Raw genomic sequence first — 13,904 nt, forward strand, 5'->3', positions numbered from 1 at the left:
AGTGATTGGTCAGAACGACACGGGGGCAGTAGGTCACAGTGACTGGTCAGAACGACACGGGGGGGCAGTAGGTCACAGTGACTGGTCAGAACGACACGGGGGGGGGGGCAGTAGGTCACAGTGACTGGTCAGAACGACACGGGGGGGGGGCGGCAGTAGGTCACAGTGACTGGTCAGAACGACACGGGGAGGGGGCGGCAGTAGGTCACAGTGACTGGTCAGAACGACACGGGGGGAGGGGCGGCAGTAGGTCACAGTGACTGGTCAGAACGACACGGGGGGAGGGGGCGGCAGTAGGTCACAGTGACTGGTCAGAACGACACGGGGGGAGGGCGGCAGTAGGTCACAGTGACTGGTCAGGAACGACACGGGGGGAGGGGGCGGCAGTAGGTCACAGTGATTGGTCAGAACGACACGGGGGGGGGGGGGCACAGTGATTGGTCACAGTGATTGGTCACAGTGAACAGACACGGGGGGAAGGGGCGGCAGTAGGTCACAGTGACTGGTCAGAACGACACGGGGGGGGGCGGCAGTAGGTCACAGTGACTGGTCAGAACGACACGGGGGGAGGGGCGACAGTAGGTCACAGTGACTGGTCAGAACGACACGGGGCGGCAGTAGGTCACAGTGATTGGTCAGAACGACACGGGGGGCAGTAGGTCACAGTGATTGGTCAGAACGACACGGGGGGCGGCAGTAGGTCACAGTGATTGGTCAGAACGACAAGGGGGGGCAGTAGGTCACAGTGACTGGTCAGAACGACACGGGGGGCAGTAGGTCACAGTGACTGGTCAGAACGACACGGGGGGGGGGCGGCAGTAGGTCACAGTGACTGGTCAGAACGACACGGGGGAGGGGGCAGTAGGTCACAGTGACTGGTCAGAACGACACGGGGGGGAGGGGGGCGGCAGTAGGTCACAGTGACTGGTCAGAACGACACGGGGGGAGGGGCGGCAGTAGGTCACAGTGACTGGTCAGAACGACACGGGGAGGGGGCGGCAGTAGGTCACAGTGACTGGTCAGAACGACACGGGAGGGCGGCAGTAGGTCACAGTGACTGGTCAGAACGACACGGGGGGGCAGTAGGTCACAGTGACTGGTCAGAAACGACACGGGGGGAGGGGGCGGCAGTAGGTCACAGTGACTGGTCAGAACGACACGGGGGGAGGGGGCGGCAGTAGGTCACAGTGACTGGTCAGAACGACACGGGGGGGGGGAGGGGCGGCAGTAGGTCACAGTGATTGGTCAGAACGACACGGGGGGGAGGGCGGCAGTAGGTCACAGTGATTGGTCAGAACGACACGGGGGGGGGCGGCAGTAGGTCACAGTGACTGGTCAGAACGACACGGGGGGAGGGGGGGGCAGTAGGTCACAGTGACTGGTCAGAACGACACGGGGGGGGGGCGGCAGTAGGTCTGGTGATTGGTCAGAACGACACGGGGAGGGGGCCAGTAGGTCACAGTGATTGGTCAGAACGACACGGGGGGGGGGGGCGCAGTAGGTCACAGTGACTGGTCAGAACGACACGGGGGGGAGGGGGCAGTAGGTCACAGTGACTGGTCAGAACGACACGGGGGAGGGGGGCGGCAGTAGGTCACAGTGACTGGTCAGAACGACACGGGGGGAGGGGGCGGCAGTAGGTCACAGTGACTGGTCAGAACGACACGGGGACACAGTGGTCAGAACGACACGGGGAGGGGGCGCAGGGTCACAGTGACTGGTCAGAACGACACGGGGGGAGAGGGCAGTAGGTCACAGTGACTGGTCAGAACGACACGGGAGGGGGCGGCGGGTCACAGTGACTGGTCAGAACGACACGGGGGGCGGCAGTAGGTCACAGTGACTGGTCAGAGCGACACGGGGGGGGGAGGGGGCGGCACAAGACTGGTCAGAACGTCACAGTGACTGGTCAGAACGACACGGGGGGGGGGCGGCAGTAGGTCACAGTGACTGGTCAGAACGACACGGGGGGAGGGGGCGGTAGGTCACAGTGATTGGTCAGAACGACACGGGGGGAGGGCGGCAGTAGGTCACAGTGATTGGTCAGAACGACACGGGGGAGGGGGCGGCAGTAGGTCACAGTGACTGGTCAGAACGACACGGGGGGAGGGGGCGGCAGTAGGTCACAGTGATTGGTCAGAACGACACGGGGGGGGGGGCGGCAGTAGGTCACAGTGATTGGTCAGAACGACACGGGGGGGGGGCGGCAGTAGGTCACAGTGATTGGTCAGAACGACACGGGGGAGGGGGGCGGCAGTAGGTCACAGTGACTGGTCAGAAACGACACGGGGGGAGGGGGCGGCAGTAGGTCACAGTGACTGGTCAGAACGACACGGGGGGAGGGGCAGTAGGTCACAGTGATTGGTCAGAACATTACGGGGGAGGGGGGCGGGTCACAGTGATTGGTCAGAACGACACGGGGAGGGGGCGGCAGTAGGTCACAGTGATTGGTCAGAACGACACGGGGGAGGGGCGGCAGTAGGTCACAGTGACTGGTCAGAACGACACGGGGGAGGAGGCAGTAGGTCACAGTGACTGGTCAGAACGACACGGGGGGGGGCATAGGTCACAGTGACTGGTCAGAACGACACGGGGGGCAGAGGTCACAGTGATTGGTCAGAACGACACGGGGGGGCAGTAGGTCACAGTGATTGGTCAGAACGACACGGGGGGCAGTAGGTCACAGTGACTGGTCAGAACGACACGGGGGGGCAGTAGGTCACAGTGACTGGTCAGAACGACACGGGGGGGAGGGGGCAGTAGGTCACAGTGACTGGTCAGAACGACACGGGGGGAGGGGGGCGGCAGTAGGTCACAGTGACTGGTCAGAACGACACGGGGACTAGGGGCAGACAGTGTCACAGTGATTGGTCAGAACGACACGGGGGCGGCAGTAGGTCACAGTGATTGGTCAGAACGACTCAGTAGGTCACAGTGATTGGTCAGGGATAGGTCACAGTGATTGGTCAGAACGACACGGGGGGGGCGGCAGTAGGTCACAGTGATTGGTCAGAACGACACGGGGGGAGGGGGCAGTAGGTCACAGTGACTGGTCAGAACGACACGGGGGAGGGGGCAGTAGGTCACAGTGACTGGTCAGAACGACACGGGGGGGGAGGGCAGTAGGTCACAGTGACTGGTCAGAACGACACGGGGAGGGGGTGGCAGTAGGTCACAGTGACTGGTCAGAACGACACGGGGGGAGGGGGCGGCAGTAGGTCACAGTGACTGGTCAGAACGACACGGGGAGGGGCAGTAGGTCACAGTGACTGGTCAGAACGACACGGGGGGAGGGGGCGGCAGTAGGTCACAGTGACTGGTCAGAACGACACGGGGGAGGGGGCGGCAGTAGGTCACAGTGACTGGTCAGAACGACACGGGGGGGGAGGGGGCGGCAGTAGGTCACAGTGACTGGTCAGAACGACACGGGGGGAGGGGGCAGCAGTAGGTCACAGTGACTGGTCAGAACGACACGGGGGGAGGGGCGGCAGTAGGTCACAGTGACTGGTCAGAACGACACGGGGGGGAGGGGCGGCAGTAGGTCACAGTGACTGGTCAGAACGACACGGGGGGGGGCGGCAGTAGGTCACAGTGACTGGTCAGAACGACACGGGGGGGGGGCGGCAGTGGTCACAGTGACTGGTCAGAACGACACGGGGGAGGGGGCGGCACTGGTAGGTCACAGTGACTGGTCAGAACGACACGGGGGGGGCGGGGTGACTGGTCAGAACGACGCAGTAGGTCACAGTGACTGGTCAGAACGACACGGGGGGGGAGGGGGCGGCAGTAGGTCACAGTGACTGGTCAGAACGACACGGGGGGGAGGGGGCGGCAGTAGGTCACAGTGACTGGTCAGAACGACACGGGGGGAGGGCAGTAGGTCACAGTGACTGGTCAGAACGACACGGGGGGGGGGGCAGTAGGTCACAGTGACTGGTCAGAACGACACGGGGGAGGGGGCAGTGAGTGACTGGTCAGAACGACACGGGGGGGGGCGGCAGTAGGTCACAGTGATTGGTCAGAACGACACGGGGGGGCGGCAGTAGGTCACAGTGATTGGTCAGAACGACACGGGGGGAGGCAGTAGGTCACAGTGATTGGTCAGAACGACACGGGGGGAGGGGCGGCAGTAGGTCACAGTGATTGGTCAGAACGACACGGGGGGGCACAGTGACTGGTCAGAACGACACGGGGGGGGGCAGTAGGTCACAGTGATTGGTCAGAACGACACGGGGGGGCAGTAGGTCACAGTGACTGGTCAGAACGACACGGGGGGCGTAGGTCACAGTGATTGGTCAGAACGACACGGGGCGGCAGTAGGTCACAGTGATTGGTCAGAACGACACGGGGGGAGGGGTCGGCAGTAGGTCACAGTGACTGGTCAGAACGACACGGGGGGGAGGGGGCGGCAGTAGGTCACAGTGACTGGTCAGAACGACACGGGGGGAGGGGGCGGCAGTAGGTCACAGTGACTGGTCAGAACGACACGGGGGGGGGGGGCGGCAGTAGGTCACAGTGACTGGTCAGAACGACACGGGGGGGGGCGGCAGTAGGTCACAGTGACTGGTCAGAACGACACGGGGGGGAGGGCGGCAGTAGGTCACAGTGACTGGTCAGAACGACACGGGGGGAGGGGGGCGGCAGTAGGTCACAGTGACTGGTCAGAACGACACGGGGAGGGGCGGCAGTAGGTCACAGTGACGGTCAGGGGGGACACGGGGGAGGGGGCGGCAGTAGGTCACAGTGATTGGTCAGAACGACACGGGGGAGGGGGGCGGCAGTAGGTCACAGTGACTGGTCAGAACGACACGGGGGAGGGGGCGGCAGTAGGTCACAGTGACTGGTCAGAACGACACGGGGGGAGGGGGCGGCAGTAGGTCACAGTGACTGGTCAGAACGACACGGGGGGAGGGGGCGTCACAGTGACTGGTCAGAACGACACGGGGCGGCAGTAGGTCACAGTGACTGGTCAGAACGACACGGGGGGAGGGGGCGGCAGTAGGTCACAGTGACTGGTCAGAACGACACGGGGGAGAGGGGGCGGCAGTAGGTCACAGTGACTGGTCAGAACGACACGGGGGAGGGGGCGGCAGTAGGTCACAGTGACTGGTCAGAACGACACGGGGGGAGGGGGCGGCAGTAGGTCACAGTGACTGGTCAGAACGACACGGGGGGAGGGGGCGGCAGTAGGTCACAGTGATTGGTCAGAACGACACGGGGGGAGGGGGCGGCAGTAGGTCACAGTGACTGGTCAGAACGACGGGGGCGGCAGTAGGTCACAGTGACTGGTCAGAACGACGGGGGGCGGGGCGGCAGTAGGTCACAGTGACTGGTCAGAACGACGGGGGGGGCAGTAGGTCAGTGACTGGTCAGAACGACGACGGGGGGGGCAGTAGGTCACAGTGACTGGTCAGAACGACGACGGGGGGCAGTAGGTCACAGTGACTGGTCAGAACGACGGGGGCGGCAGTAGGTCACAGTGACTGGTCAGAACGACACGGGGGCGGCAGTAGGTTACAGTGACTGGTCAGAACGACGGGGGCGGGGCGGCAGTAGATCACAGTGACTGGTCAGAACGACGGGGGGGAGGGGGCAGTAGGTCACAGTGACTGGTCAGAACGACGGGGAGGCGGGGCGGGCGGCAGTAGGTCACGGTGACTGGTCAGAACGACACGGGGGGGGCAGTAGGTCACAGTGACTGGTCAGAACGACACGGGGGCAGTAGGTCACAGTGACTGGTCAGAACGACGGGGGCGGCAGTAGGTCACAGTGACTGGTCAGAACGACGGGGCGGCAGTAGGTCACAGTGACTGGTCAGAACGACACGGGGGGCAGTAGGTCACAGTGACTGGTCAGAACGACACGGGGCAGTAGGTCACAGTGACTGGTCAGAACGACACGGGGGGCATTAGGTCACAGTGACTGGTCAGAACGACGGGGGGCGGCAGTAGGTCACAGTGACTGGTCAGAACGACACGGGGGCGGCAGTAGGTCACAGTGACTGGTCAGAACGACGGGGGGAAGTAGGTCATAGTGACTGGTCAGAACGACGGGGGCAGTAGGTCACAGTGACTTGTCAGAACGACACGGGGGGCAGTAGGTCACAGTGACTGGTCAGAACGACACGGGGGGGCAGTAGGTCAGTGACTGGTCAGAACGACACGGGGGGGCAGTAGGTCACAGTGACTGGTCAGAACGACACGGGGGGGTAGGTCACAGTGACTGGTCAGAACGACACGGGGGGGGCAGTAGGTCACAGTGACTGGTCAGAACGACGGGGGGGCAGTAGGTCACAGTGACTGGTCAGAACGACGGGGGGGGCAGTAGGTCACAGTGACTGGTCAGAACGACGGGGGGGGCAGTAGGTCACAGTGACTGGTCAGAACGACGGGGGGCGGCAGTAGGTCACAGTGACTGGTCAGAACGACGGGGGGGCATTAGGTCACAGTGACTGGTCAGAACAACGGGGGGGCGGCAGTAGGTCACAGTGACTGGTCAGAACGACGGGGGTGGCAGTAGGTCACAGTGACTGGTCAGAACGACACGGGGGGCAGTAGGTCACAGTGACTGGTCAGAACGACACGGGGGGGGGCAGTAGGTCACTAAAGAAAGGAGCTATTGGTTATGAAAAGGGATGTCCACCATTGTCGTTCCCCAAACACTGCTGTTGAATGGACAATTGCTTCGTTGTGAAGGAATGCAGTTAGGCAAATGTTGATGCCTTCTGTGCCTCTATTAAAAACATCCTTTATATGAGTACTTAAAATATATATATATATATGATATAGAGAGACTCTCCCAGTCTGACAGAAAACAATGACAATATATATCATGTAAAGGTAGTTTGACTGTCTTTTCCACCAGAAACCGTAGGTGTGTGTGTGGGCGATTTAAACCACAATTAAGGTTAAGGTGATCTGAGCAGCTGGACTAACTGTGTCTCTACTCGCGCTAGGCATCTGTGTCTCTACTCGCGCTAGGCATCTGTGTCTCTACTCGCGCTAGGCATCTGTGTCTCTACTCGCGCTAGGCATCTGTGTCTCTACTCGCGCTAGGCATCTGTGTCTCTACTCGCGCTAGGCATATGTCTCTGCTACGCGCCAGGCATCTGTGTCTCTACTCGCGCTAGGCATCTGTGTCTCTACTCGCGCTAGGCATATGTCTCTGCTACGCGCCAGGCATCTGTGTCTCTGCTACGCGCTAGGCATCTGTCTCTGCTACGCGCCAGGCATCTGTCTCTGCTACGCGCCAGGCATCTGTGTCTCTGCTACGCGCTAGGCATCTGTCTCTGCTACGCGCTAGGCATCTGTCTCTGCTACGCGCTAGGCATCTGTCTCTCTGCTACGCGCTAGGCATCTGTCTCTCTGCTACGCGCTAGACATCTGTCTCTGCTACGCGCTAGGCATCTGTCTCTGCTACGCGCTAGGCATCTGTCTCTCTGCTACGCGCTAGGCATCTGTGTCTCTGCTACGCGCTAGGCATCTGTGTCTCTACTCGCGCTAGGCATCTGTGTCTCTACTCGCGCTAGGCATCTGTGTCTCTACTCGCGCTAGGCATCTGTGTCTCTACTCGCGCTAGGCATCTGTGTCTCTACTCGCGCTAGGCATCTGTCTCTGCTACGCGCCAGGCATCTGTCTCTGCTACGCGCCAGGCATCTGTCTCTGCTACGCGCCAGGCATCTGTGTCTCTGCTACGCGCTAGGCATCTGTCTCTGCTACGCATCTGTGTCTCTACTCATTTACATTACATTTAAGTCATTTAGCAGACGCTCTTATCCAGAGCGACTTACAAGTTGGTGCTTTCACCTTATGACATCCAGTGGAACAGCCACTTTACAATAGTGCATCTAGGTCTTTTAAGGGGGGAGAAGGATTACTTTATCCTATCCTAGGTATTCCTTAAAGAGGTGGGGTTTCAGGTGTCTCCGGAAGGTGGTGATTGACTCCGCTGTCCTGGCGTCGTGAGGGAGTTTGTTCCACCATTGGGGGGCCAGAGCAGCGAACAGTTTTGACTGGGCTGAGCGGGAACTGTACTTCCTCAGTGGTAGGGAGGCGAGCAGGCCAGAGGTGGATGAACGCAGTGCCCTTGTTTGGGTGTAGGGCCTGATCAGAGCCTGGAGGTAGTGAGGTGCCGTTCCCCTCACAGCTCCGTAGGCAAGCACCATGGTCTTGTAGCGGATGCGAGCTTCAACTGGAAGCCAGTGGAGAGAGCGGAGGAGCGGGGTGACGTGAGAGAACTTGGGAAGGTTGAACACCAGACGGGCTGCGCGTTCTGGATGAGTTGTAGGGGTTTAATGGCACAGGCAGGGAGCCCAGCCAACAGCGAGTTGCAGTAATCCAGACGGGAGATGACAAGTGCCTGGATTAGGACCTGCGCCGCTTCCTGTGTGAGGCAGGGTCGTACTCTGCGGATGTTGTAGAGCATGAACCTACAGGAACGGGCCACCGCCTTGATGTTATTTGAGAACGACAGGGTGTTGTCCAGGATCACGCCAAGGTTCTTAGCGCTCTGGGACGAGGACACAATGGAGTTGTCAACCGTGATGGCGAGATCATGGAACGGGCAGTCCTTCCCGGGAGGAAGAGCAGCTCCGTCTTGCCGAGGTTCAGCTTGAGGTGATGATCCGTCATCCACACTGATATGTCTGCCAGACATGCAGAGATGCGATTCGCCACCTGGTCGTCAGAAGGGGGAAAGGAGAAGATTAATTGTGTGTCGTCTGCATAGCAATGATAGGAGAGACCATGTGAGGTTATGACAGAGCCAAGTGACTTGGTGTATAGCGAGAATAGGAGAGGGCCTAGAACAGAGCCCTGGGGGACACAGTGGTGAGAGCACGTGGTGAGGAGACGGATTCTCGCCACGCCACCTGGTAGGAGCGACCTGTCAGGTAGGACGCAATCAAGCGTGGGCCGCGCCGGAGATGCCCAACTCGGAGAGGGTGGAGAGGAGGATCTGATGGTTCACAGTATCGAAGGCAGCCGATAGGTCTAGAAGGATGAGAGCAGAGGAGAGAGAGTTAGCTTTAGCAGTGCGGAGCGCCTCCGTGATACAGAGAAGAGCAGTCTCAGTTGAATGACTAGTCTTGAAACCTGACTGATTTGGATCAAGAAGGTCATTCTGAGAGAGATAGCGGGAGAGCTGGCCAAGGACGGCACGTTCAAGAGTTTTGGAGAGAAAAGAAAGAAGGGATACTGGTCTGTAGTTGTTGACATCGGAGGGATCGAGTGTAGGTTTTTTCAGAAGGGGTGCAACTCTCGCTCTCTTGAAGACTGGAGGGACGTAGCCAGCGGTCAGGGATGAGTTGATGAGCGAGGTGAGGTAAGGAGAAGGTCACCGGAGATGGTCTGGAGAAGAGAGGAGGGATAGGGTCAAGCGGGCAGGTTGTTGGGCGGCCGGCCGTCACAAGACGCGAGATGTCATCTGGAGAGAGAGGGGAGAAAGAGGTCAGAGCACAGCGTAGGGGCAGTGTGAGCAGAACCAGCGGTGTCGTTTGACTTAGCAAACGAGGATCGGATGTCGTCGACCTTCTTTTCAAAAATGGTTGACGAAGTCATCTGCAGAGAGGAGGAGGGGGGGAGGGGAGGAGGATTCAAGAGGGAGGAGAAGGTGGCAAAGAGCTTCCTAGGGTTAGAGGCAGATGCTTGGAATTTAGAGTGGTAGAAAGTGGCTTTAGCAGCAGAGACAGAGGAGGAAAATGTAGAGAGGAGGGAGTGAAAGGATGCCAGGTCCGCAGGGAGGCGGGTTTTCCTCCATTTCCGCCGGCTGCCCGGAGCCCTGTTCTGTGAGCTCGCAATGAGTCGTCGAGCCACGGAGCGGGAGGGAGGACCGAGCCGGCCTGGAGGATAGGGGACATAGAGAGTCAAAGGATGCAGAAAGGGAGGAGAGGAGGGTTGAGGAGGTAGAATCAGGAGATAGGTTGGAGAAGGTTTGAGCAGAGGGAAGAGATGATAGGATGGAAGAGGAGAGAGAGTAGCGGGGAGAGAGAGCGAAGGTTGGGACGGCGCGATACCATCCGAGTAGGGGCAGTGTGGGAAGTGTTGGATGAGAGCGAGAGGGAAAAGGATACAAGGTAGTGGTCGGAGACTTGGAGGGGAGTTGCAATGAGGTTAGTGGAGGAACAGCATCTAGTAAAGATGAGGTCGAGCGTATTGCCTGCCTTGTGAGTAGGGGGGGAAGGTGAGAGGGTGAGGTCAAAAGAGGAGAGGAGTGGAAAGAAGGAGGCAGAGAGGAATGAGTCAAAGGTAGACGTGGGGAGGTTAAAGTCGCCCAGAACTGTGAGAGGTGAGCCTACTCGCGCTAGGCATCTGTCTCTCTGCTACGCGCTAGGCATCTGTCTCTGCTACGCGCCAGGCATCTGTGTCTCTGCTACGCGCTAGGCATCTGTCTCTGCTACGCGCTAGGCATCTGTGTCTCTACTCGCGCTAGGCATCTGTGTCTCTACTCGCGCTAGGCATCTGTCTCTCTGCTACGCGCTAGGCATCTGTCTCTACTCGCGCTAGGCATCTGTCTCTGCTACGCGCTAGGCATCTGTGTCTCTGCTACGCGCTAGGCATCTGTGTCTCTGCTACGCGCTAGGCATCTGTCTCTGCTACGCGCCAGGCATCTGTGTCTCTGCTACGCGCCAGGCATCTGTGTCTCTGCTACGCGCTAGGCATCTGTCTCTGCTACGCGCTAGGCATCTGTGTCTCTACTCGCGCTAGGCATCTGTGTCTCTACTCGCGCTAGGCATCTGTCTCTGCTACGCGCTAGGCATCTGTCTCTGCTACGCGCTAGGCATCTGTGTCTCTGCTACGCGCTAGGCATCTGTGTCTCTACTCGCGCTAGGCATCTGTGTCTCTGCTACGCGCTAGGCATCTGTCTCTGCTACGCGCTAGGCATCTGTCTCTGCTACGCGCTAGGCATCTGTGTCTCTGCTACGCGCTAGGCATCTGTGTCTCTACTCGCGCTAGGCATCTGTGTCTCTACTCGCGCTAGGCATCTGTGTCTCTACTCGCGCTAGGCATCTGTGTCTCTACTCGCGCTAGGCATCTGTCTCTGCTACGCGCTAGGCATCTGTGTCTCTACTCGCGCTAGGCATCTGTGTCTCTACTCGCGCTAGGCATCTGTGTCTCTACTCGCGCTAGGCATCTGTGTCTCTACTCGCGCTAGGCATCTGTGTCTCTACTCGCGCTAGGCATCTGTGTCTCTACTCGCGCTAGGCATCTGTGTCTCTACTCGCGCTAGGCATCTGTGTCTCTACTCGCGCTAGGCATCTGTCTCTCTGCTACGCGCTAGGCATCTGTCTCTGCTACGCGCTAGGCATCTGTGTCTCTACTCGCGCTAGGCATCTGTGTCTCTACTCGCGCTAGGCATCTGTTTCTCTGCTACACGCTAGGCATCTCTGTATCTTCTATCCATTCAATTTTGTAAGGAGCTGGAGAGTTCAGTAATGGGTTATGGCTCTCACTGCTCGACAGATAGAGATGGAGAGAGAGAGTTCTATTATGGAGCCAGTGTGAGTCAGCAGATTGACACAGCTCTAGGGTGTGGCTGCTGCACTCACTGACACCACCACTGGACTGCAATAACGTAGAGCCACAATGGCATCCGGTCAGAGCTGCAGTGGCATGCAGACTGTGTTGTGCTTAATACATTTAGAGATGGAAACTGAGCTCATATGATTGACACTCAATGAAACCACATTGCCTCCCCCTCTTTCTGTTGCCTGCTCTTGTTCACTCTCATCAATCATTTAGAAGGAGAAATAAGGCAGAAACTCCTTTTAGCCCATCAAATGCTTTTAAATCCATCCATAGTAGCAGGCAAGACATGTCTCTCCCTCTCTGTGGTCGGGGGCCAGGTGATGCTTTTGAATCATTCGGGGGTAGTGTACAAGTGTACACTTCATGTAGAAGGGTATAGAATCCAATCACAACCAATGTCTCTGTCTTCAGGACCAGGGGACAACGTCTCAACAGGCTTCATGTCTCTGTCCAGCAGCACCATTGAGACCCTGTGTCTGTCTCTTTGTCTCTGTCTTCAGGACCAGGGGACAACGTCTCAACAGGATTCATGTCTCTGTCCAGCAGCACCATGAGACCCTCTGTGTCTGTCTCTTTGTCTCTGTCTTCAGGACCAGGGGACAACGTCTCAACAGGCTTCATGTCTCTGTCCAGCAGCACCATGAGACCCTCTGTGTCTGTCTCTTTGTCTCTGTCTTCAGGACCAGGGGACAACGTCTCAACAGGATTCATGTCTCTGTCCAGCAGCACTATGAGACCCTCTGAGTCTGTCTCTTTGTCTCTGTCTTCAGGACCAGGGGACAACGTCCCGGCGGTGTATGGTCTGGATGTGACTGACATGTCACAATGGGAGGAGACTGTCCTAAGCCCAGCCCTTCTCATACTGGATAGTCTTACTAAGGTGGAAACACTCTATCAGTCTTTAGTCCTGATTTGTTTTTGAGTCTTCTGTCAAATGTTCTGTAGTGTAATGGCTGAAAGAGCTTAAAATAAAGTTTGTTTTGATTTAGCTTCACTTCCTCTTCTTTAACTCCGCCCCCAGGGGGAGCGACCTACCGTTGAGCCAATGAGAGTGGAGGGGGCGGGGAAGAGGAACAAGCGAAGCCGTCACACCTGTGAGCTGTGTGACAAGGTGATCATTGGAGATCTGGAGTGGACAGGTGGGTAAACGTTACGGCAACGTTCTTCCAACGTTGTGGGTTGGCATGACTGACCCTCCGTATACAATAGGAACAGCTACAGACTTGTCTGTGTCTCTGAGAAGGTTACATATAGGCTTTCCTTGTGAGTCGGCGCTCAACGTCTTTGGAGTGACCTGCACCAGACTTTTATGTTCATGGTTATCAAACGTTGAACTCACTGACTTGAAACCTGTCTGTCTTTCTCTGTTGTTGTCTCCAGCCCATCTCAAGTCTAAAAAACACCACTATCATGTGAGGAAAAGGAGGAAGTCCGAGCCTGAACCTGAACCAGCCAGCGACCAGCCCCAGGGGACTACTCCACCTCCCACCCCTACTACAGATGGCCCTACCCTGGGTAACTCCACTACTCTAGCCCCTGGCTCAGCTGAGGCCTGTGGAGAACCAGAGTCCCCAGGTACCAGTTCTACTGAGAAAGAAGCCCCAGTTCTATAGGAGAGGATGTATGCTTCACCATAAGGCTCAGTATTGCGGGTGGGACAGAAGGCAGTCTTTTTGGCCTCATCTTGTGCCCTGCTTGTCGGATTGACTCCTATTAAATCAGAAAGATAAAACAGGACAGTCAAAGACACTTACTTTTTTTTTATTTTTATGGATTATCTGAGGACAACACAGAGACCAGGGAGGAGTCGGTCTCTTGACGACATCACCGCTATGACATCATCACTCCTGTCTATGACATCATCACTCCTGTCTATGACCTCATCGTTGTCTGACTCCAGCTCATGGATTTGGTCGGTTTGGTTCCTTGGATTCTGAAGTGAAGTTGAATTGTGACAGAACTCTCAAAATGGAATGTTGATGTTTTACAGGTTCAATAAGACCAACTGTCTCTGTCCTTGTCAGGTAACCTGTCCATTAACACACTGGCAACCGCTGTGTTTGTAACGAGAGGTAACCTGTCCATTAACACACTGGCAACCGCTGTGTTTGTAACGAGAGGTAACCTGTCCATTAACACACTGGCAACCGCTGTGTTTGTAGGTAACCTGTCCATTAACACACTGGCAACCGCTGTGTTTGTAACGAGAGGTAACCTGTCCATTAACACACTGGCAACCGCTGTGTTTGTAACGAGAGGTAACCTGTCCATTAACACACTGGCAACCGCTGTGTTTGTAACGAGAGGTAACCTGTCCATTAACACACTGGCAACCGCTGTGTTTGTAACGAGAGGTAACCTGTCCATTAACACACTGGC

At 57.6% G+C, this 13,904-nt stretch overlaps 1 protein-coding gene across 1 annotated transcript in view; it reads left to right on the plus strand.

Annotated features, from left to right (window-relative positions):
- Nucleotides 1-13,681, plus strand: part of trit1 (tRNA isopentenyltransferase 1) — a 105,073-nt gene extending 91,392 nt beyond the window's left edge. Inside the window, exons 9-11 of the mRNA XM_065018056.1 lie at nt 12,296-12,405; nt 12,547-12,664; nt 12,906-13,681. Coding sequence (XP_064874128.1) covers nt 12,296-12,405; nt 12,547-12,664; nt 12,906-13,138 — 461 coding nt within the window. The 3' untranslated portion in view covers nt 13,139-13,681. The remainder of the gene's footprint in view (nt 1-12,295; nt 12,406-12,546; nt 12,665-12,905) is intronic.
- The last annotated feature ends 223 nt before the right edge of the window (nt 13,682-13,904 follow it).

This window comes from Oncorhynchus nerka, linkage group LG4 (genome assembly GCF_034236695.1).
Source record: "Oncorhynchus nerka isolate Pitt River linkage group LG4, Oner_Uvic_2.0, whole genome shotgun sequence".
Taxonomy (NCBI): domain Eukaryota; kingdom Metazoa; phylum Chordata; class Actinopteri; order Salmoniformes; family Salmonidae; genus Oncorhynchus; species Oncorhynchus nerka.